The sequence below is a fragment of the Conger conger genome, chromosome 9 (assembly GCF_963514075.1).
Source record: "Conger conger chromosome 9, fConCon1.1, whole genome shotgun sequence".
Taxonomy (NCBI): domain Eukaryota; kingdom Metazoa; phylum Chordata; class Actinopteri; order Anguilliformes; family Congridae; genus Conger; species Conger conger.
In genome coordinates this window covers 8,733,664-8,757,870 of record NC_083768.1, presented here as the reverse complement: position 1 = coordinate 8,757,870, position 24,207 = coordinate 8,733,664, and the positions used below count along the sequence as shown (strand labels likewise).

Sequence of the window (24,207 nt, the reverse complement as noted above, 5' to 3'; positions counted from 1 at the left end):
TGAAGTTCCTGTGCTGACTATATGATCAGAGATTTGAGTCGCTCTCAACCAACAGGTACAAAGACACCGCCTGAGATGACTAAGGACTTGAAATGTCACCATGGTGAAGGATTACTGAGTTAGCTGGATAACTGCACTGAGTGAAACTCACAAAGCAGGATTACTGAGTTAGCTGGATAACTGTACTGAGTGAAACCCACAGAGCAGGGTTACTGAGCTAGCTGGATAACTGTACTGAGTGAAACTCGGACCACTCTCAAATCTAGAACATGGACAGTGAACCACTTATCCTGCTAACCCAATAATCCTGCTTTGTGAAATATCTCCCAGGTCTCCCAGATAATTACTTACTACAACAATATACCCTTAATGGTTCACAAACCACTATACCAAAGATGTCTTTTTTGGATAAACACACCTGCCAATTTATTTCATTCAAGCACTCAATCACACACACACACAAAACGCATTTTTAAATGTCTTCTTTCTATTATACCTGCCAATATGACCGTTTTATTTACATAGCACTGCTGTGGTGTGACCAGCACCAAACTTCAGACGCGCGTGATGCATATTTGAATCTTTACGGTTATTGTTCTCCGTGTGGCCGGGAGTTAAACGTTCGCCCGTGCTCCATCGCGCTCCCAGGAACGGGGAGAGGAGACGGACTAAAGCCGGTTTTCTGCGCGATCGTCTCCGTTGTGCTCCAGGGCCTCCGGGTCATTAAGCCAGGATGTCGATCCGCCCGCCTTCCCTCAGCTGAAGCACCGCTTCCTGGAGCTGCCATCTGAGACAGGAAGAGAACACCTGGGCCATTACGCCACAGCGCCACCCACAGGACTGAAGCTGAATGCTCTTATTTGAAAACCAGGAATGTTTAGAATAATGATGAAGTTTGATTTAAATGCTTTTATTAAAACTGCGAAATGGTTAGAATTGAGAATAAGTGAATCAGTCAGCATGAGCAATTAGAACTGTATGTATGTTCAAACACATTGAGCTGCAAAGTACAGTTCAGAGAACACTTAATCAGGTGTTTAAAAAGCCATGGCATTGGATACGACCTGTTTTGACTAAGTGATGCCGGTCAAGCAATATGTGTCTTTGCAGAGAGATGTTTTGAGTTAGTGATCACCAGCCCAATTTGCCTGCATCATTATAGAGGCGAAAGGTTAAGACAGCTCAGCTTTCATGGAGTGACAGAAAATATTAAGGCGAGTTAAGAGAGACAATGTGATGTTATATGACAAATGATTGGTTAGCTATAATAAAGACTCGGATACTTCCTACTATTACTTTGGAATTCTCTGATCTCTGGAAGTTCTCTGGAGCACACCGACTCCCCAGATTAATCTGTTTTATTTTAAACTAAAGATTTGTAATGAGCAACTACTGACTCTGAATATTTCTTCAACATCATTGCTGCCAAAACAACTTCTCCCACGTAAAAGGGACAAGGAGGAAAAGCGACAAAAAATATTTCCTCAACACAACGTTGTCTTCACTGCGTGTAGGTATACTGCTACTTAAGGGCTGTCTAAAAGAGCAGAAGATGCCACACAACCCTGGTCTTCCAACGAGACGACATTTCCACTTATTATGACGTAAGGTAAAAACAGCCCCACCCAGTAAATAATACAACATAATAATATCTCATCCTCAGAGTGAGGTCGTAATTATAGCGCTATTCTTTATTTGACTCAGCGATGTACAATTCTGAAAGTAAACTAACTGATCCTCATAATTTGTCATTCATTTCCTCAATATAAAAATGTCTTAGATTTTATATTAATGTCTTTTGAAGGTATTCTACTTTTGTTTCAGCTGATAATAGGTGAAACGTCTCGCATATATGCAGTAGATGAGCCTCTGAATGAAGTATTGCACAGATAACTCACCTGTTCAAAGAGATATTTTTGGATGAGGAAGCGTAGAGATAACCACCAGTCTTAGAGCCCGTCACTGGAATTTTAATCTGAAACACGGAGAAACATGCAATAACAGAAAATAACTGCATACAAGGGAGTACATCTTTAATGAACATGTATTTCTTTCCATTTGAACAGAGCTTGGCTGTGAACGATGAAAAATGAGAGACATAGTTGTGCCAGAATTGACTGTAATACCGGTATGGTCAGCTCCAGGCAGTATGAGCTGACCCAAGTGCTTGTATTGTTCAGACGGTTTTCACAAGACTGACCTGAATGCTAGTGTGGTCAAGATGGTTGAAACAGGACTGACCTGAAAGTTTGTGCGGTAGGCATGGTTGTAACAGAACTGACCTGAATGTTAGTGCGGTAGGCATGGTTGTAACAGAACTGACCTGAACACTGGTGTGGTCACCATGGTTGTAACAGAACTGACCTGAGCACTGGTGTGGTCAGCATGGTTGTAACAGGACTGACCTGAGCACTGATGTGGTCAGCATGGTTGTAACAGGACTGACCTGAGCGCTGGTCTGGTCGATGCGGTTGTGTCGGTCCGTCAGGCGGATGTTGTGGGCCTTCAGGGGCGGGGCTCCCAGGATCTCCATGGCAACAGGGTGATCACTGAGGCGCTCCAACGGCAGGCGGTAGTACTCAGACCTGGCAAAGTTCTCTTCCAGAACACACAACCTACTGTCAGGTTCAGTATGAGTGAGGTTTACATCCAACAGGGCTGGTTGTAATACTCAGACCTGGCAAAGTTCTCTTCCAGAACACACAACCTACTGTCAGGTTCAGTATGAGTGAGGTTTACATCCAACAGGGCTGGTTGTAATACTCAGACCTGGCAAAGTTCTCTTCCAGAACACACAACCTACTGTCAGGTTCAGTATGAGTGAGGTTTACATCCAACAGGGCTGGTTGTAATACTCAGACCTGGCAAAGTTCTCTTCCAGAACACACAACCTACTGTCAGATTCAGTATAAGTGAGGTTTAGATCCTGAATCTAATTATGAATTACATTTGGTTAATTGGTAACTAAGGGGGCAATTACTTTTTCACATACATGATATGGCTGCTTGATTACTTTTATCATTAAATAAATGCAATATTAATTTATTTTTTAATGTGTTTACTCAGGTTCCCTTTGGCTCATGTTACATTTTGTCTAAGGATTTGAAACAAATCTGCAATTATAGAGGAAATCTGGAAGGCACTGTATCTCACAGCACAACTTGGGCCAGTCGACTAAATCTACAGTCAAAGGATCTGACATGAACAGCACGCCACTGTACATGTGTTTCAGTGAGCAGTGTGATGAGAAACACACTTCTACATTCACACTGCACATGCCACAGACTGACCGTTTACCTGCATTAATCACACTAAGTCAGCAACACGTTATTTACCCTTCGTTTATTATCTTTTAAAACGCTGGTTAGTGATAGTGGACAGGAGGGATGGCCTACTTTGCATAAGGTAATACATCATGGAGCAGCCCCCGCCGGTAAAGAGGGTCATAAAGATGGCCATCTGCTGAAGACTCCTCGTGGAAGGCCCCATAACCGCTGCCTGTGTAACCACAAGTCAAAGAGTGCGACGAGCTGGACTGTTACAAAGACCACCACGCAACAGGCAAACACGCAACAGGCAAACACGCAACAGACCAACACGCAACAGACAAACGCAACATAGAAACAGGCAACAAGCAAACACGCAACAGACAAACACGCAACAGACAAACACGCAACATACAAACACGCAACATACAAACACGCAACAGGCAAACACGCAACAGGCAAACACGCAACAGACAAACACGCAACATAAAAACACGCAACAGACAAACACGCAACAGACAAACACGCAACATACAAACATGCAACATACAAACATGCAACAAACACGCAACAGGCAAACACGCAACAGACCACGCAACATACAAACACGCAACAGACAAACATACTTCACACATTAAAGTGTCGGTGGAGAGAAAACGGGGCTGTGTTCGAAACAACATACTTAGCATACTGCTTGTACTACTTTTACATTATTGGCATTTGGCAGACGCTCTTATCCAGAGCGACATAGTTGATTAGACTAAGCAGGAGACAATCTTCCCCTGGAGCAATGCAGGGTTAAGGGCCTTGCCCAAGGGGGCTGTGCGGATTTTATTGTGGCTACACCAGGGATTAGAACCACCCACCTTGCGTGTCCCAGTCATTCACCTAAACCACTAAGCTACAGGCCACCCTTTTCACTATACTTTCATTATACTTTCAATGAAAATCTGCCTGAAATTTTGCACGAGAAGTATGCTTGCATGCGGTTTTCTAACACAGCCCTTGTCTACAAAAATCATCAGTGCATTGCTGTCAAATAGGTTGCATGAAAATAGGTCAAAGGCCTATGGCACAGTACATTCAGAATTTGGGCATATTGGGGTTGCCATGAAGAGTCTTTTTTTTTTATCAATCACAAGAGAGGGTAGACATAAAATACCAATGTGTTGAAAATTATTGTAAAATACAGGCGTACATTAATTACAACAAGAAAAGATTCCATAGGATGATGAATGCATCCTATTCCCTGACTCAACACCCCAACAAGCAACCTACAACATGTACGTAGAGACCGCCTTGTAGTACTACTTCTTATGAAATACAGGAAGAACGGGGTCTTTTTCAGGTGGTGTTTTTACATGCCTGCTAAGAAAACAAGTTATGAAAGCTGCTGGTGAGTTATATCACATCCTACGGTTATATCACTAGCACAGAAGAATGTCAATGCGTCAGCAGTGGGGCCTAGGTTGTTTTTGTGTGTGCTTTGTGTCTAATGCATTCGTTGTGTAACTGTACATATGGCAATATAGTAACGCAAATAACCACACATTACAAGGGTGGTATACAGAAGAGCATCTCTGAGTTTATAGAGAATGGTGCGGAAAACATCCAGTGAGCAGCAGTTCTGTGGGCAGAAGAACATCTCTGAACACACAACGTGTCAAACCCCTAAGTGGATAGGCTACAGCAGCAGAAGACTTAAGTCTAAAGAAATACGTCTAATGAATACCTAATAAAATGCTCACCGAGTGTATGTAACGTTTATATTTTTACGATATCTGATGTAGCCTAACTATCTTAGCTGCTGTTAATACTAATGTACATGTCTATAAACAAAAAAGTTATGAAAGCTTGCAGGTTTTGACAGCAAGTTACGAAATCTGATTCGCCGGTGTGTTATATGACTAGCACCGAACATTTTCCTTATCGGCAGTGTCGCTAGCCCCCTGGTCGAGGTCTTATTTTGTCACCCAGCTTGATTTATTATTAAAGAACTGGGCCGGCGATATTTCTTTGTCCTGCTGCCCGTTATTGTAATTAGCCAGCGAACAGCCAGCGAATTAGCCAGTGCGATAGACCGACAGCGAGAAAGGTGACACGAGGACACGGAAACAGCAGCGTGCGATCCGCTTTGAAAAGCTAGAAAACAACACATTTCACTGTGTTTGCAGTTATTTAGGGTCCACGAACTAGCTAGTTAACGTCGATTATTATTATTATCCATCTACTGTGCCGTAATATTATCTATCCTGGGTTTATTTCTGCCACATCTGTGAGACCCTATCACGCTGATGGCTAACGTTAGCTACTCGCCAAAATCTACTTGAAACGAGACATAACAAGCCAAGAGGAGCGGATGAAATGAATCGTCCAAGTAGCAGCCGAGTTGCAAGGTGTTGTTTTTCAGAGTAGGAACCCAGACGCAACTGCTTTCGTTCAATGTCATTCACTGATGAATGTAAGATACTTTCCACCAACTGAATAATAGTAGTAGTAGCAAACGATATGTCTACTTACCAAATTAAACAAAAAACGAAACTTAATGTGGAAACCCTCAGTTAAGTTTTATTATTGTGTAAAAATATATCAAACACTGTCAGAATTATATCGAGAACATTTTAAATGAATGGTCGCTTCTGTTGTGTAGACCAATGCCGCCTTCTATGTGAGCGGCCATATTGTTTCAAAATGAAACTTTATTTATACTATATGACATTTCACCGACACTTTTCTAATGTTCCATTCTTACTGTAGGACAACCGTGGCAGGCTAATAGATGGTACAGGGATGTTGTGGTGGGCTATTCTGATGCAAGACAGGAAGAATGGCGTTGGGCTATTTTTGTTTTTTGTTTTTTTACAATCTATCGTACCCATGCAGCTGTTGTGTAAAGCAGTGAAGTACGATAACATGGCATCGTGATAGTCCAAATGAGGGCTTGGACTTTTGAGCACCTATGTTTTCCCCGCTCTAACAAGCGCAAAAAAAAAAAAACCATGGGTGCGAATGTTTTGGTACCTCACATGAAACTGGCCAGAAGATAATAGATAACGTCATCTTTGTTGTTGGATTTGGTACACAAATCTGACCATGCGCTCGTAACTACGATATATCTTCTTTTCTTTTCTTTTGTCGATGTCGATCATTTTCTGACGATAAGGAGCCTTGCAATTTTGTGGTTGCAGAACGATTTAATGCTTCATGTGCTTATAGGAAGTTATTGCTCCTGCCGTCAATGGTGAAATGCGTTAGCGTAGCATTTAGCAGTATACCGGCAATGCAATGCAGTTATATATCGCAGAAAATCTTCCCTCTGCCACCAAACGGCGAGTTTTTCCTCCTGAGAGCAGCAACAAGAAAGACAGAAGATAGGTCATGAATAGAAATGAAAAGCACTGGCGTGACAGTTAAGATACACTATTGTGAATTCATTTAGGCATCGGTCGGTTTTTGAATGGTCAGTGTTTATATTATCAATGTGCTGTTTCCTGTTGTTTGTGTTATATTGGCCAACACAAATTCATTCATTCATTCATTCATTATCCTAACCCGATTATCCTGAACACGGTCGCAGGGGGGCTGGAGCCTATCCCAGCATACATTGGGCGAAATCAGCCCAATCAGCCTAACCTGCAAGTCTTTGGACTGTGGGAGGAATATGCAAACTCCACACAGAGAGGCCCCGGCCGACCGGGATTCGAGCCCCAGGTCCCTCCTGTGAGGCGGCAGTGCTACTCCGCCCCCAACAAATTATATTATTATTATTATTATTATTATTATTATTATTATAAATAATATTATAAATATAATTAAAAAATTGTTGAAAGTGCAGAAAAATAAGAGACTGGAACACATCTTGGCGCAAACAAAAATGGTAAAAGTCAAACAATTTAAAAAATGTGCTCTTGATCATCACATTATCATGATACTTGCAGAGTCATCTCAAGGGTGGCTCGATAATTCTGCTGAGTAGTTCAGGAAAGAATCATGATAAGACCTAGGTAATAATGTGTTACACGATCAAGAGCACATTTTGGTTTATGCCCAGTAGTTGTCCTGTTTCTAATTTTTCTCCGCTTTTAATCTTTGTTTTAATGATTTTTTTAAATACATAATTTGCGTTGGCCAGTATAACACAAACAACAGGAAACTGTATATACATTGACAGTACAACGCTGACCATTGAAAAAAACCTACCGATGCCTAAATTAATTCACAATAGTGTATTTTAATTGTCACACCAGTGCTTATAATTTCTATTCATCTTCAGTTGTTGAGTTGTGTTTATGATTGGGAAGAACATTTTTTTGAGAAACGATGTGTAGTTTCAGAAAAATCGTGTCAACTATCGACATAAAACACAACAGAGTTGAAATATTAAAGCGCTTTTATTATTAATTTACACATCTGTCGCCTGCGCAAATGTTTCACCCTAATTCTCGCGGTACACAGCCATTTTGGCTCAAGCTCTCGGCAGTTCCGGCTTGTTTACGTTATTCTGTTGTGGGCAGATGCGAGTAGTGGAAAGGGCACGTGAGGACAGCGAGCAGCAGTTTGCAAGCCGTTTTGAAAACGCGAGCAGCCAATACCGAAAGTGAGAAGCCGAAGTGAGAGTATTTTCGGATTATTTACAGTAAGTAGACAACTGGTGTTAGGCTTAATTTTAATTATCAGGAATTCAATCATTTCTAATGCATCCACCATGATAATTACCTAACTCTTTCATATAATCGTTGAATAATAGGTGTTGAGGTGAATTTTACTGCACATATCACAGGCATTGTATTGACAGTGTCATTTGTATAACATTTAATTGATTTAGATGTAGATCGACGGGGTTTTAAAAAAAATACATTTGCTGATAGTGTCTGCCTCAGAAATGGTTTAAATTATAGAGTTGGCTTCGGTGTGGCCTTTCCCCTTACCGTGTTCTCTACTTGCTAGCCAGTTGCTCGATGTTGTCGTTCAGAACCTCGCGATTGCATTCGTCCAATGTCACTCACAGATTAGCGTAAAACACTTTCAACCCTTTATGTATCTGCTGGCAAATATATTTAATTCTACTGTGGCGTCTTCTGTGATACGCAGGTTTTAATTCCTGTCGCCTGTATGATGCGCAGGGTTGCCAGGTTCTGCTCAAATCTCCAGCCCATAATCTACTCAGAACCCGCCTCAAATGACTTAAAACTAGCCCAAGAATAATTTTCCATTTCGGTAGATTTGAAGAGATCACGTTTGAACATGTTTTCTTAATATTTTCTTCATATTTTGGTTTTTGTTTGTTTAGAGCAAAATATAGCCTGTTGAGGGAAATGTTTTGAAGGCTCTTACGTTAGTTAAAAAGAAGCTATGCTTGAAGACTTTCTTTCTTCTTTTTTTTACTGTGGTAGCCCAACTGAAAGTGCACGCCTTGTTTTCTCATCCAATTTCAATGTGTTTTCTCTCTCCGTCTTCTTTTCCTGGAATAACCACATACACACGCCATTAGAGCGATTAAGACAATACATATTTTTCTTAATTCCCCCTCCTATTTTTCGTTTTAACCGCAAATTGTATTACGTATTTTGAATGTTGTTGTTTCTTAAAAGGAAACCACGGGCAGTCAATTTGCTATGCGTATAATCATTTTACTTCTGTGGACCCTACCAGGAGCAGTTATTCTGTCAGTCTTTTTTTCTTCGTATTCTTTCTCTCCCCAGCTTGTTACTTATTTATTTATTTTCCAATTTGGCGTGAAAACGGCGGTCCTGGCAACACTTCCTGATGCGTATTTCATTGTTAGGATAGCCTGTTGTCCACCACCACTCCAAGGTTTCTTGCACTAGGGGATGAGGTCACTGTGGTATCCCCTAGTGAGATGGAGAAATCAGAGAAGGGACAGGTTATAGCAAGGGATGAAGATCACCTCCATCTTACCTGGGTTGGTTGATGGTGGTTGCCCATCCAGCTCTGGATGTCTCTCAGGCAGGCGGAGATACGGGTAGAGACCTGTGTGTATAAATGAAATATAAGTATACAAATGAAAGGGCACGATTCATGTTGAGCAGTCTAAGTGACCTTTTGGGCTCGTGATGTTTAGGTTTATTTATGTCAATGTGGTATGTATGCTGTGGAGGTCAGGTGCAGAACAAACAGATATTCAACATGGTCAGCATGTTTTTTTTATTTAAATAAGCAGAATCGGCTTGCTGAAATTATGAACTTAATTATTAGCCGCCGGATGGGTGCAACAGGAGTTCAAGGTGGGAAGCCCTAAAGGTGTTGATGCTTTTCACAACAACTGTGGAACACTTTTGCTCTCAAGATAAAGACTTAGCATTAAAGTATAATGGGAAGAAAACTTTTGTTGAAAAGGCATTTTTAGGCTTCTCTGGGCAGACCCGAATGTCCCTTTTCTCCCGCAGGAGAGGATGCTGGGCACGGTGGTGGTGGGCGTTGGGAGAGCCGGGCGCGCGCGGATCGCTGACCTCTGCGATCCAGCGCCCTGCAGCCCTGCTGATAAACTCATCCTGAGGGGCTTTGTGTCCAGGTAAATGGTCGGCATTTAAAAAGGCGCCTCTACAATTGATGCTACACACACACACACACACACACACGGCGATTGGCTGCCATGCAAGGCACCGACCAGCTCGTCAGGAGCATTTAGGGGTTGGGTGTCTTGCTCAGGAACACTTCGACACAGCCCGGGCGGGGGATCGAACCGGCAACCCTCCGACTGCCAGACGACTGCTCTTACCGCCTGAGCCATGTCACCCCGCAGGTGGGTCAAAGGACGGGAAGTGACGACGCCTAAAGGTGCGATAGGTCATTTCAGACATCTAACGGTCACAAGAGGAATGGCAACAACAAACTACAACGCTGTTTATCCCTACCCCTTCTCTGTGAACGTGCTGACGTTGAAACGCCATTGGCGGTGGTAATTAGAACCAATTTTCAACCAATGAGCTTGAATTGTTGTACAGCTATACAATGTTTTGTGAGTGTCGGGCCGTCAACGGTATATATTTTTTTTAAAACAGGCAAAGGGTGAGTCAACATGTCAGTGAGCCTTTTTCAATGACAGGAAGGGATTTACAGTTGTCTTGCAACAATGTTTTAATACAAAAATCTTAACTATTGTATGTACTTTTAAATGACAGTAAAACCAGTAGAAACAGGTTCCTGGAGACAATGAAGACTTCACAGTGTAAAAAGCTTCCTGGCCTGTACACAAAAGGGCAGTAGTCTTAACTCAGTAACTTAACTCGGCTACAGTGAAGTTCTTTGCGGAAAGTGACTGGGCACATGCAGATTAAGAGCTCAGTGGGGTGGTAGAAGCGCGAGAGCGTGCCTCTCGGTCCGTCAGCGTTTCTCAGCACTGTGGAAAGCAGCGAAGAAGACAAAGGGTTGAAATGCTTGCTGTTGTCATTTACGCAACACCGTGTACGCACATTTACTGCACTGTAAGATTGCAAGTTTAGTTTAGTTTAATTCATTTATTTGTCAGGGATCATATTAAAAAACATTAATCTCACACAAGGAGAAGAGATGCATTGTAGCAGTGTCAACACAAACGCTAATACAATTAATGCAAAAATCATTCATAGATCCAAATGTACGTTCATCATTATACCCGACATTGCAATCAGCAACCCCCCCCTTCCCCTTTCCAAGTAAGTTTGTATGAAATATAAATGTCTTTTGTTCCTTTTTTTAAAAGTGCGTGCACAGCAAAATGGCCTCTCCCTAAACGTGCAACTGGATTTCCTGCTCTCTCCACTAATGTTCCCCCCTTCATTCTCACTGGGCCAGGGTTTGTTATGCAACCGATTCCCAGTGATTCCCCTTTTTTTTTTTTATTCTTTTTTTTTTGACTGCTGCAGCACTGCGCTGCTTATAGACATGTTGTTGCGCCCCCTGCAGGAGGAGCCTGGAGGAGCAGCAGTCCGTGAAGCAGATCTCCCTGGAGGACGCTCTGAGCCGGGAGGACGTTCAGGTGGCCATCGTGAGCACGGAGAACACCAGCCATGAGGACCTCATCCGGTACAGAGCACCCATCCGGTCCCAATCGCCGTGCTCACCGTCCCTAACAGCAGCTCCATTAGCCGTCCTGAGTGGCTAAAGTGCGTAGAGCCTAGCGGCTAAAGTGCGTAGAGCCTAGCGGCTAAAGTGCCCGGAGCCTAGCGGCTAAAGTGCCCGGAGCCTAGCGGCTAAAGTGCGTAGAGCCTAGCGGCTGAAGTGCCCGGAGCCTAGCGGCTAAAGTGCCTATAGCCTAGCGGCTAAAGTCCTTATAGCCTAACAGCTAAAGTCCCTATAGCCTAGCGGCTAAAGTGCCCGGAGCCTAGCGGCTAAAGTCCCTATAGCCTAACGGCTAAAGTCCCTGGAGCGTAGTGGCTAAGGTGCTTAACACGGGCCTAGAAGGTTGCTGGTTCAAGCCCCAGTGTAGCGACAATAAGATCACTGCAGCTTGAAGAAGGTCCTTAACCCCACACTGCTCTGGGATTGGCCCCCTGCTTCGTCCAATCAACTGTAAGTAGCTTTGGATAAGAGCCGAATAACGGCTGTGATGTAGTGTCTGCAGGTCGGTGTGCTGACCTCAGTTCCTGAGGCCGCTAACGGCGTATGAGGTACCTGTGTCACAGGTAGATATGTTTGAGAGGATGTGTAGTTCCTGCGTTAGCTAATCAAAGTCTGTGATGTCTAAGCTTAGCACTGTGGCCTGGTATGGACTACCGGCCAGTATATCTACTCTACGAGAGAAATATAAACTATATGATATTTAAAAAATATTGGTTTTAATTCCTGTCGCCTGTATGATGCGCAGGGTTGCCAGGTTCTGCTCAAATTTTCCGTTTAGGTAGATATGAAGAGATCACGTTTGAACATGTTTTCTTAATATTTTCTTCTTATTTAGGTTTTTGTTTGTTTAGAGCAAAATATAGCCTGTTGAGGGAAGTGTTTTGAAGGCTCTTACGTTAGTTACAAAGAAGCTATGCTTGAAGGCGACTTTCTTTCTTCTTTTTTTTACTGTGGTAGCCCAACTGAAAGTGCACGCCTTGTTTTCTCATCCAATTTCAAAATTCATTTGGAATTTGGAGCCAGGCTTCCCCAGGAAACAATATTTGATCAGGGGGGTTGAGGCACATGGCTTTCACTGGGGCAGAGCTCCACACAGTTTCTCCTTGGTTCCTGGTTGGTTATGATGTCCAAGGTTTTCTGTTGCAGAAATGAAACCATTGCACCAGTTGCACTGAAACAATCAGAATAATACCAAACATGAATATTATTTAAACTGACTTTGTCATGAAACATCCAATGCTTTATGCATACTTTCAGGGAAACTGAGGAATGAGGGAGATGTGAGAGGGAGGGAGTAAGGAAACCTTCCCGTGCCATAAAGGATATTGCACCCTGATAGGAGAGGTATTTACAGGGGGTTCATGATGACAGCTGTTTTGGGAGCAATGCATGCGTTTTCCTCCACAGGCTTATTGTACATACCGAAGGTCATCGGAACAACTACAGATAGAACACGTGTCAGATAGACAAAGCCATGAACACTAAGGCAGGTTTACAAGCAGAATACAGCTCGATGAAGTTATGGCATGTCATAAACTAGAACAGGGGTGCACAACTCCGGCGTGCTGCTTTTTGTTAATCTTGCCTTAATGACTTTTTCTGACAGCTCTAGAAATGGTTCCTTCCTGTACTTGAGCACAGGAAAATCTTTAGGATACACTGCAGTTGTAGCTGGTGCATATACACATGTCTGATCAAGATATTATTTAGTTAATTCAATGCATACTTTCAGGGAAACTGAGGAATGAGGGAGATGTGAGAGGGAGGGGGTAAGGAAGGGGGGTCCAATGTCCAATGTCTGGGCCCCAACAGGCCGTGCTTCCTGAAACCTTCCCGTGCCGTAAAGGATGTTGCACCCTGATAGGAGAGGGATTTACAGGGGGTTCATGATGACAGCTGAACAATGCATGCGTTTTCCTCCACAGGCTCCCGCCCGTATGGGTGCAGAGACGATGGGGGCTAACATTGTATGCTCCTGGGGTTAAATTACTTTACAGCCACATATCGCCACCGTACCAGAGGAAGACAGCAAGCTGACCAGCACACCGAGTGACAATGCCAGATTTGAATAATTTCGGCCTCACAGATGAATAGGACATAGCGTCAGAGTGCTTTTGATGGTTTCACATTCACAGTGTTCAACAAATCAAAAACAACTTTACAGATTCTTCAGAGTGATTTGCAAGGCTTTTCACACAATCCTCTGTGCGACTAAAGAGCTGTAGAACTGAGCTGAGCGTTCTCGCTGGATGTAATTATTGCAGGTCTGGTCAGACTCAGTCGCCACACAAGTTAATTAAATGAGATTCTACTGCACAAACGATGCTTTCAGCTTATTGTCAGAATGAAAAGCGGGAGATACAATGAAATGGTTTAAGAAGAATAAATAGCTGTAACTGTAGAAGCTAGTTCCAAGGCTTCGGTGAATAGGAGCGCTCTGTGATCTACGGAGGGGTTTTTTTTGGAAGTAGGCAAATAATGCTTCAATACACTGGATCTGATGGATCGATGTACCAGACAAGAAATATATTTTAGAGTGAATCCGTTCTTCAGAAACGGACATACTGCGTTTTGTTACTGGTGTGTGCACTTATTGTTCATAACGATGGTCATTGGAACAACTATAGATAGAACACGTGTCAGATAGACAAAGCCATGAACACTAAGGCAGGTTCACAAGCAGAATACAGCTTGATGAAGTTATGGCATGTCATAAACTAGAACTCCGGCGTGCTGCTTTTTGTTAATCTTGCCTTAATGACTTTTTCTGACAGCTCTAGAAATGGTTCCTTCCTGTAGTTGAGCACAGGAAAATCTTTAGGATGCACTGCAGCTGTAGCTGGTGCATATACAAATGTCTGATCAAGATATTATTTAGTTAATTCAATAATTAAGAGCAGATGTTGGCTCAAAAATCCTGAAGCAGATTGGCCATTGCTGTCCACCCCTGAACTAGAAGCAAGGCGTGATTACAATAATTATTGTGAAGAACTATAACATCGAGATGCAAAAAACAAGAAACAAGTACCGAATCAAAGTGCTAGATGGAGATGTAAATGCAGCATAGAAGGCCTAGATCAGGACACAAGTGATATCTGAGTAAAACGAGGTCTGGGCTTATGTGCGGTGGAGTAGTGCTAGGGCGGTGGAAAAGACGGGTGTGGGTGTTGAACTGGCCTTTCATGGTTAACGCTGAACCTGCGGCTTTTGTCCTGGCTTTTGTTTTTGCAGTTTTGAGTGTGGGTGTCCTGCTCACCACGATCAGGAGAATGTCAAAGTTAGGCTAAAGATTGCTGTGTCTCTTCTGTTTTGGTATTAATGCCGAATGGGACATGTTGTTCTTCTGAATGGCCTCTAGGTGTCAGTATTGGCACACGCTCGATCGTGATTTTTTACTGGTCATCGGGTCTAGCCTGGTAATCACTGGGCTTGGGTGTCGATGTTAGCGCATGCTCAATCGTGATTTTTTTCACTGGTCATCAGGTTTAGCCTGGTAGTCTGAGGGGTTAATTAATGTTCATAATTATTTCATTGGCTGAATCGGATCATTAGGCAATCGCCATTCACATTGGATGAAAGGACTCCCCTGCTTTGTTTGGATAAGACACACAGATAATGGCGGTTATTTAAACTTAATGAGCTCTGGCTGAACGCAAGCTGCTGTAGATAACTGCTCGTGGCCATGTGTCTGTATGGGAATACACAGTATGTTGAATACTCCAAATGCAGAATCGGAATAGAACACAGTTATAGAGCAGCCTGTGGTCTAGTGGTTAAGGTGACTGGGACCCGCAAGGTTCTTGGTTCAATTCCCAGTGTAGCCACGACTGAACACTCCTTGAGTAGGACCTTAACTCCACGTTGCTCCAGGGGGATTGTCCCCTGCGTATGTGGGAGAAAAATATAATGCAGTACAATGTAACCTAGGATATATGTATCCAGATATGTACAATGCATATAGTTAGAAAACTGCTTAAAAGAATAAAATGTGCTTGTGACAGATAACCAGCAAAATTGTAAGGGAGGGGTGAGTGCTCGGCCGCGGCTTCAGGAGATAAGGCAGAACACCCTCCCATCGGTGGGTGTGCTCAGGTGACTTGTTATGATAGAAAAGAATGAGGAGGAAGCGCATCCAAGGTCGGTTCCTCCTTAACCAGCCTAAGGAGGAAAGACGGAGGATAAATGTAAGCTTTGTAGTTACTGTAGCAGTGTGTTAATTGCAAAACAAATGTTATATGACTTAAACAGCAGACGTGGGCCCAGGAGCACAACACGTGATGGAAAAGTACTGAAACACTGTATGAAGACGATTGGCTTTCATCGTAATGTATTCATGTGATAATGTGTGTGTATGATGTGTAATGGTATAAGAATAGACACCCTGTCTGCTAAAATCTAGAGTGTATTCTCACATTGGAAACTGTGTTTCCGCTCTTGTTTCAGTTCTGCGTTAATTCAGACGAGTTCTGAATGCAGTGCTAAAGGTTTAAGTTCTGCAGTAATTCAGACGAGTTCTGAATGCAGTGCTAAAGGTTTAAGTTCTGCGTTAATTCAGTCGAGTTCGGAATGCAGTGCTAAAGGTTTAAGTTCTGCGTTAATTCAGACGAGTTCTGAATGCAGTGCTAAAGGTTTAAGTTCTGCGTTAATTCAGACGAGTTCTGAATGCAGTGCTAAAGGTTTCAGTTCTGCGTCATTTCAGACAAGTTCTGAATGCAGTGCTAAAGGTTGTTTAGTTGTTCACGTTAACATTGTGAGGACGCTGTGGCTGTGGCTGGTGCCCTGTCTGTTTATCGTTGGAAGTGTCTGGTGAAGGAGAGGTGACCAGTGGAACAAGTTGACGAGAGGTTGACTAAAAGTGAACGAATGAACGTTCAACACCGCGAGTAAGCATCCCAAACTTCTCTTCCCCCCTTCCTGATTGAGCGCAGGAGGTTCCTGGAGGCGGGGAAGCACGTGTGCGTGGAGTATCCAATGGCGCTGTCCTACGGCGTTGCCATGGAGCTGTGGGACCTTGCCGAGAAGAAAGGTATGCTGGGTCTTTTATTTATTTTTCTTTTTTTTTTGTGGGGAGTGATATAACGCTTTTGTATTCCCGAGACTAACACTGATCTGCGTTTCTGCACGTCTCTCTGGATGATCTGCCTCGGGATGGGTGTAATGCGCTGTAGTAATGGAGTGGGGAGGTGGGGGGCTTTGGTGCGTTGGGTTTTCAGGTAGTCTCTCTTTGTACCACACTGAGTAATCTCAGAATAAAGAGAGGGCGTTTTAGCCAGACCTGGGTCAAATACATCATTGTATCGGATTCAAATACTACTTTCCAATGCTTCACTGAGCTTGCCTGGTGTACTGGAACCTATGAAGCGCCGTCCCCGGCTTCTGGTCCCCTCGGTTGGCTCAATCGCGCCAGGCAAGATCAATCGACCAAAGAAAAGCCATAAAATCCAAAGCAGTTACGTATTTGACACCTAGGTCTTGTTTCAGCTCTCGAGTGCCTCAGGGTGCAGTAAGAGGCCTTGGCCACAGGGGGCGCTGCTGATGCCTTCGCGTCCCGTGCGTTTCCCACAGGGAAGGTGCTTCACGAGGAGCACATCGAGCTTCTGACAGGCGACTACAAGCAGCTGAAGAAGGACTTGGCAGGCAAGAGCCTTCAGGAGGGCACCCTGCACTTCACAGGTAAGGTGTCACACCCAGGGGGCCATGGAGAGGGTCTTTCATTTCAGCTATATGGTGTCAGACCAGGGGGCTATGGAGAGGATCATGGAGAGGATCTTTCATTTCAGCTATATGGTGTCAGACCAGGGGGCTATGGAGAGGATCATGGAGAGGATCTTTCATTTCAGCTATCTGGTGTCAGACCTGGGGCCTATTATACCTTTTTAAAGTTCACAAAGTTTCATTTTGATCGGGAACTTTCCAGCTTGGCAAACTACTCGGTTCAGGCTGTTCATTCAGCTGGGTCAAGTGCAGTGTCCGGGGTTTATATGTGCCAATGGGCAGCACAGTGAGGGCGTTTTCGGGAGAGGGGAATTAGCGAGTCAAGCGCTGCTAGTCGAGGCGGAGGTTTGGCACTGCTGAGTAGAGCGCTCCTCGGCGTCCATTTTGAGTGCTCTGGCTCCATTCACTCGCCATGCTTCAGCACTTCAGCACACGCACCGCCCTTTAGCACGTGTGCTTTATTGTAGCGCCAATCAACTCCACGTCCTGAGGGCCGCAGTGTCTGCAGCCCTACTCAACTCCACGTCCTGCAGTGTCTGCAGCGCTACTCAACCCCACGTCCTGAGGGCCGCAGTGTCTGCAGTGCAGGACGTGGGGTTGAGTAGCACTGCAGACACTGCAGGACGTGGGGTTGAGTAGCGCTGCAGACACTGCAGGACGTGGAGTTGAGTAGCACTGCAGGACGTGGAGTTGAGTAGCACTGCAGACACTGCAGGACGTGGAGTTGAGTAGCACTGCAGACACTGCAGGACGTGGAGTTGAGTAGCACTGCAGACACTGCAGGACGTGGAGTTGAGTAGCACTGCAGGACGTGGGGTTGAGTAGCACTGCAGACACTGCAGGACGTGGGGTTGAGTAGTGCTGCAGACACTGCAGGACGTGGAGTTGAGTAGCACTGCAGACACTGCAGGACGTGGAGTTGAGTAGCACTGCAGACACTGCAGGACGTGGGGTTGAGTAGCACTGCAGACACTGCAGGACGTGGAGTTGAGTAGCGCTGCAGACACTGCAGGACGTGGAGTTGAGTAGCACTGCAGACACTGCAGGACGTGGAGTTGAGTAGCACTGCAGACACTGCAGGACGTGGAGTTGAGTAGCATTGCAGGACGTGGAGTTGAGTAGCATTGCAGACACTGCAGGACGTGGAGTTGAGTAGCACTGCAGACACTGTGCAGGACGTGGAGTTGAGTAGCGCTGCAGACACTGCAGGACGTGGAGTTGAGTAGCACTGCAGACACTGTGCAGGACGTGGAGTTGAGTAGCGCTGCAGACACTGCAGGACGTGGAGTTGAGTAGCGCTGCAGACACTGCAGGATGTGGAGTTGAGTAGCACTGCAGACACTGTGCAGGACGTGGAGTTGAGTAGCATTGCAGACACTGCAGGACGTGGAGTTGAGTAGCACTGCAGGACGTGGAGTTGAGTAGCATTGCAGACACTGCAGGACGTGGAGTTGAGTAGCACTGCAGACACTGCAGGACGTGGAGTTGAGTAGCGCTGCAGACACTGCAGGACATGGAGTTGAGTAGCACTGCAGACACTGTGCAGGACGTGGAGTTGAGTAGCACTGCAGACACTGCAGGACGTGGAGTTGAGTAGCACTGCAGAACGTGGAGTTGAGTAGCACTGCAGGACGTGGAGTTGAGTAGCACTGCAGACACTGCAGGACATGGAGTTGAGTAGCACTGCAGACACTGCAGGACGTGGAGTTGAGTAGCGCTGCAGACACTGCAGGACGTGGAGTTGAGTAGGGCTGCAGACACTGCAGGACGTGGAGTTGAGTAGCACTGCAGGACGTGGAGTTGAGTAGCACTGCAGACACTGCAGGACGTGGAGTTGAGTAGCGCTGCAGACACTGCAGGACGTGGAGTTGAGTAGCGCTGCAGACACTGCAGGACGTGGAGTTGAGTAGCGCTGCAGGACGTGGAGTTGAGTAGCACTGCAGGACGTGGAGTTGAGTAGCACTGCAGGACGTGGAGTTGAGTAGCACTGCAGACACTGCAGGACGTGGAGTTGAGTAGCACTGCAGACACTGCAGGACGTGGAGTTGAGTAGCATTGCAGACACTGCAGGACGTGGGGTTGAGTAGCACTGCAGACACTGCAGGACGTGGAGTTGAGTAGCACTGCAGGACGTGGAGTTGAGTAGCACTGCAGACACTGCAGGACGTGGAGTTGAGTAGCACTGCAGACACTGCAGGACGTGGAGTTGAGTAGCACTGCAGACGCTGCAGGACGTGGAGTTGAGTAGCACTGCAGGACGTGGAGTTGAGTAGCACTGCAGACACTGCAGGACGTGGAGTTGAGTAGCACTGCAGGACGTGGAGTTGAGTAGCGCTGCAGGACGTGGAGTTGAGTAGCACTGCAGGACGTGGAGTTGAGTAGCACTGCAGACACTGCAGGACGTGGAGTTGAGTAGCACTGCAGACACTGCAGGACGTGGAGTTGAGTAGCACTGCAGACACTGCAGGACGTGGGGTTGAGTAGCACTGCAGACACTGCAGGACGTGGAGTTGAGTAGCACTGCAGACACTGCAGGACGTGGAGTTGAGTAGCACTGCAGGACGTGGAGTTGAGTAGCACTGCAGGACGTGGAGTTGAGTAGCACTGCAGACACTGCAGGACGTGGAGTTGAGTAGCACTGCAGACACTGCAGGACGTGGAGTTGAGTAGCACTGCAGACACTGCAGGACGTGGAGTTGAGTAGCATTGCAGACACTGCAGGACGTGGGGTTGAGTAGCACTGCAGACACTGCAGGACGTGGAGTTGAGTAGCACTGCAGGACGTGGAGTTGAGTAGCACTGCAGACACTGCAGGACGTGGAGTTGAGTGGAGTAGCACTGCAGACACTGCAGGACGTGGAGTTGAGTAGCACTGCAGACACTGCAGGACGTGGAGTTGAGTAGCACTGCAGGACGTGGAGTTGAGTAGCACTGCAGGACGTGGAGTTGAGTAGCACTGCAGACACTGCAGGACGTGGAGTTGAGTAGCACTGCAGGACGTGGAGTTGAGTAGCGCTGCAGACACTGCAGACGTGGAGTTGAGTAGCACTGCAGACACTGCAGGACGTGGAGTTGAGTAGCACTGCAGGACGTGGAGTTGAGTAGCGCTGCAGGACGTGGAGTTGAGTAGCACTGCAGGACGTGGAGTTGAGTTGAGTAGCACTGCAGACACTGCAGGACGTGGAGTTGAGTAGCACTGCAGACACGGCAGGACGTGGAGTTGAGTAGCACTGGAGACACTGCAGGACGTGGGGTTGAGTAGCACTGCAGACACTGCAGGACGTGGAGTTGAGTAGCACTGCAGACACTGCAGGACGTGGAGTTGAGTAGCACTGCAGGACGTGGAGTTGAGTAGCACTGCAGGACGTGGAGTTGAGTAGCACTGCAGACACTGCAGGACGTGGAGTTGAGTAGCACTGCAGACACTGCAGGACGTGGAGTTGAGTAGCACTGCAGGACGTGGAGTTGAGTAGCACTGCAGGACGTGGGGTTGAGTAGCACTGCAGACACTGCAGGACGTGGAGTTGAGTAGCACTGCAGACACTGCAGGACGTGGAGTTGAGTAGTACTGCAGTTTTTCCCAGAAAACGCCAGCAGGGGGCACCAAAGTCAACATGTGCAAAAAATGTACGTCTCCTGAATGTGCCGCGATGATCGCGTTATTATCCACGTGCTCCGACTGAGCCGATGTGCTCTGACAGACCGTCTGATGAGAGCCTTCTCCCGTTATCCCGACAGTGTCTGCTGTAATGGGGGAACCCGCTTCGCTGGGATAATCCATCACACGGGCCCGAGATAAACGCATTGCGCTGGAAAACTGACTCATCAGGACAAAAGAGTGTGCGGAACCACAGCATGTGAATGAGGCTGGGGCTGAACTGTGCAATATGTCATCACGCTGCCCTTGCAGTTAAATCAAACGCAATCAAGTTTGTTTGTGATAGATCACAGTGACAAAGTCACTTTGCAGAGTAGCAGATCAGAGCGAGAGAGCGAGAAGCCCTGGCCTACACCCCCAGTATAGCAAGCACACAGTGAACACCCTGGTGTTGAGAGGGACCCTCAAACGGGGTTTGTTGAGGTGATGGCTGGCTGCAGAAGTGAAGGGAGGAGAGTGACAGTGAACTAGCAGCTGGATGTAGAGAGTGAAGAAAACTGACGGCTGCAAAGTCTGTGGATGGTGCAGCATGTGACCTCCCACCCCTCTCCCCTCTCTCTCCCCTCCCTCCCTCTCTCTCCCTCTCCCTCTCCCTCCCCTCCCTCTCTCTCTCCCTCTCCTCCCTCTCCCCTCCCTCTCTCCCTCTCTCTCTCCCCTCTCCCCCCCTCCCTCCCTCTCTCTCCCCTCTCCTCCCTCTCCCCCCCTCCCTCCCTCTCTCTCCCCTCTCCTCCCTCTCCCCCCCTCCCTCCCTCTCTCTCCCCTCTCCTCCCTCTCTCCCTCTCTCTCTCCCCTCTCCTCCCTCTCTCCCTCTCTCCCCTCTCCTCCCTCTCCCCTCTCTCCTCTCTCCTCCCTCTCTCCTCCCTCCCTCTCTCTCCCCCCCCCCCCCCCCCCCCCTCTCCCCCAGGTGGACCCACGCAGGAGGGCTCTGGGTTCCCCTCGTTCAGTGGGATCTCCAGGCTGACCTGGCTGGTGGACCTGTTTGGGGAGCTGTCCGTGTCTGAGGCCAGCCTTGTGCAGGACGGGGAGAAGCGCTCCACGAAGCTCACCGCCCGGCTGCTCACCCGCGAGCAGAGGTACCTGCCCCGCTGCATTCTGGGATTACGCCTCTCACGCGTTCCGCACGGGCAGTGCACAGAGCCTTACCTCCGCTCGTTCAGAACACCATCAGAACCTCAGGAATTCACCTCATCTGGATTACCCTGCTAACCAGTGAGACGGAAACGCTTCAGATCAGGATTACACCGGGGAACCGGATAAACAGAAACTGTGTGTGTGTGTGTGTGTGTGTGTGTGTGTGTGTGTGTGTGTGTGTGTGTGTGTGTGTGTGAGTGTGTGTGTGTGTGTGTGTGTGTGTGTGTGTGTGTGTCCGTCACAGGGCGGCCTGTAGCGTAGTGGTTAAGGTAAATGACTGGGACACGCAAGGTCGGTGGTTCGATCCCCGGTGTAGCCACAATAAGATCCGCACAGCCGTTGGGCCCTTGAGCAAGGCCCCTTAACCCTGCATTACTCCAGGGGAGGATTGTCTCCTGCTTAGTCTAATCAACTGTACGTTGCTCTGGATAAGAGCGTCTGCCAAATGCCAATAATGTAATGTAATGTGTGTGTGCACGCATGCGTGTGTGTCTCCTAAGTAAGAGTCCGAAGTGTCCCAGTGCTGTGTGGGCAGGTCTGACCCGGTTCTCACCCGGTTCTCACCCGGTTCTGACCCCGTTCTGACCCGGTTCTGACCCGGTTCTGACCCACAGGCCCCTGACCTGGATCGAGGAGCGTGCCCCCGGCCTGCGGCGGGTGAAGCGCATCAGCTTCCGGCTGGACGAGGGCCTGGTGGACGAGCTGCCGGCAGCTCCGCCAGGGGGCCCGGGCCTCTTCATGCAGGACCTCTGGCTGTTTGCGCAGAAGCTGCAGGGCCTGGTCCCTGCTGCGCAGCTGCAGGCCGAACGCAGACGCGTGCTGCACTGTCTGGAGCTCGCCGAGCGCATCCAGAACCTGGCCCAGGCGCCCGTGTAGGACCCGCCCTGCACACACACACGCACGCGCACGCGCACACGCACACGCACACGCACACGCACACGCACACACACACACACACTCACACGCGCACACGCGCACACACGCGCACAAACGCGCACACACACACACACACACACTCATGCACACACGCACGCACACACGCACACACGCACAAACATGCACACACACACACACGCACAAACCTGCACACACACACACACACGCACACATGCACACGCACACGCACAAACGTGCACACACGCGCACACACACACACGTACAAACGTGCACACACACACACACACGCACACGCACAAACGTGCACACACACACACACGCACAAACGTGCACACACACCCACATGCACACGCACAAACGTGCACACACACACACACACACGTACAAACGTGCACACACACACACACACGCACAAACGTGCACACACACACACGCACAAACGTGCACACACGTGCACGCATGCACAAATGCGCAGGCACACACGAAAGATAAGTGTCTTAACAAGCGTCTTAAGTCTTATGTTTAGACTTTAAATCTTATTTCTATGCCTTTTTTTTGCGAAATGACAACAACAAAAAACTGCAAATGATGTGAGAAAGTTTGAGTTGTTATGCAAACCGTAAGCAAACGAACAAAAAAAAAAACTCAAAAAAACGTTAAGGCTTATTACAAGACTAAAAACACTTGTTAAGACAGACGTCTCAGGGTCCTATTCCAAACGCACATGGGAAAGGGGAAGGTTTTATAAACTTTTTTTTGTTGTAATACTATTGAGCATACAGTGTACAGTGGCCATAAGTATTTGGACAGTTACACAAATTTAACCCTTTCAGTCCCAGGCCCAATACGAAGTGGTTTTGGCTTTGGTTGACAATATTTAGTTGGATTTTAATATGGGCTCAATACAAGAGTACAGCAGTCATTTTGATGGGTTGAAAAGGTATGAGGTTTGAGAGTGCCCTGTGGATCTATACGGTCGTTACGCCGGACTGCACTGAAAGGGTTAAAGGGCTGTAACTCCTACACAGAACACTATCTGTAAACACTCGCGGATCAGTGCAGGCTGTCCGCAGTAAAATGAAGGGTTTAAACTGACAGCCGTATAGACTGTCCCAGTATTTACGCACTGCACCGCACGTGCTGTACACAGCCTGTACTCTCATTAGCGGGCGAGCGCGCTGATCTGAACGGGGCTGTGCGCGTGTGCTGTCTGGGCCGGTGTGCTAACGCGCTGATGTTTACTCAGGGCTGTGGGATTGCTGTGGGTGGGATGCACCTCTTGCAGGTGTGCGTTGCAACAGTATTAATAATCGTGTCATCCATGAGATGACACGGTTATCATCGTCAGATACTTTCAATTATGTTCCGTCCTGAGTTAGTAGTGTGAAAATGGCTTTATTCCTTTTGTCTGCTGCCTTCTGTTAATGACAGTGACCACTTGCTCTAACAGGGCTTTGGCCAGTAGCTTTGTAAAACCTT

At 46.9% G+C, this 24,207-nt stretch overlaps 2 protein-coding genes across 5 annotated transcripts; one reads left to right on the top strand and one right to left on the bottom strand.

Moving 5' to 3' along the window:
• Positions 1 to 400: 400 nt before the first annotated feature.
• LOC133137312 (cytochrome c oxidase assembly factor 1 homolog) lies at positions 401 to 8,457 on the bottom strand. 4 transcript variants are annotated; one of them, XM_061255508.1, is made up of 6 exons: positions 8,195 to 8,457; positions 6,542 to 6,609; positions 3,396 to 3,498; positions 2,447 to 2,598; positions 1,899 to 1,975; positions 401 to 787 (listed from the first exon to the last, which is right to left on the bottom strand). In XM_061255508.1, exons 3-6 carry the CDS (start codon positions 3,487 to 3,489, stop codon positions 724 to 726), a joined length of 387 nt encoding a protein of 128 aa, XP_061111492.1. In that variant the 5' UTR covers positions 3,490 to 3,498; positions 6,542 to 6,609; positions 8,195 to 8,457; the 3' UTR covers positions 401 to 723. The 4 variants fall into 4 exon arrangements, with proteins under 4 accessions (XP_061111492.1, XP_061111491.1, XP_061111489.1 ...); XM_061255507.1 differs by lacking the exon at positions 6,542 to 6,609; XM_061255505.1 differs by lacking the exons at positions 6,542 to 6,609; positions 8,195 to 8,457 and adding an exon at positions 6,288 to 6,531.
• On the top strand, positions 7,783 to 22,742 carry blvra (biliverdin reductase A). Its single transcript, XM_061255504.1, has 7 exons — positions 7,783 to 7,902; positions 9,674 to 9,798; positions 11,172 to 11,291; positions 16,256 to 16,353; positions 16,893 to 17,000; positions 21,605 to 21,773; positions 22,446 to 22,742. The coding sequence occupies exons 2-7, from the start codon at positions 9,680 to 9,682 to the stop codon at positions 22,705 to 22,707; spliced, it is 876 nt and encodes a 291-aa protein (XP_061111488.1). The 5' UTR covers positions 7,783 to 7,902; positions 9,674 to 9,679; the 3' UTR covers positions 22,708 to 22,742.
• The last annotated feature ends 1,465 nt before the right edge of the window (positions 22,743 to 24,207 follow it).

Bases quoted from the DNA above. Each gene is read 5' to 3' on its own strand.
- blvra (XM_061255504.1), top strand. From the start codon at position 9,680: ATGCTGGGCACGGTGGTGGTGGGCGTTGGGAGAGCCGGGCGCGCGCGG. The intron at 11,292-16,255 runs GTACAGAGCACC...GATTGAGCGCAG, and splicing joins AGCCATGAGGACCTCATCCG to GAGGTTCCTGGAGGCGGGGA. The intron at 17,001-21,604 runs GTAAGGTGTCAC...CCTCTCCCCCAG, and splicing joins GGGCACCCTGCACTTCACAG to GTGGACCCACGCAGGAGGGC.
- LOC133137312 (XM_061255505.1), bottom strand. From the start codon at position 6,326: ATGACGTTATCTATTATCTTCTGGCCAGTTTCATGTGAG. The intron at 3,499-6,287 runs GTACCAAAACAT...GTGGTTACACAG, and splicing joins TCTGGCCAGTTTCATGTGAG to GCAGCGGTTATGGGGCCTTC. The intron at 788-1,898 runs GTGAGTTATCTG...TTCCTGTCTCAG, and splicing joins AAAAATATCTCTTTGAACAG to ATGGCAGCTCCAGGAAGCGG.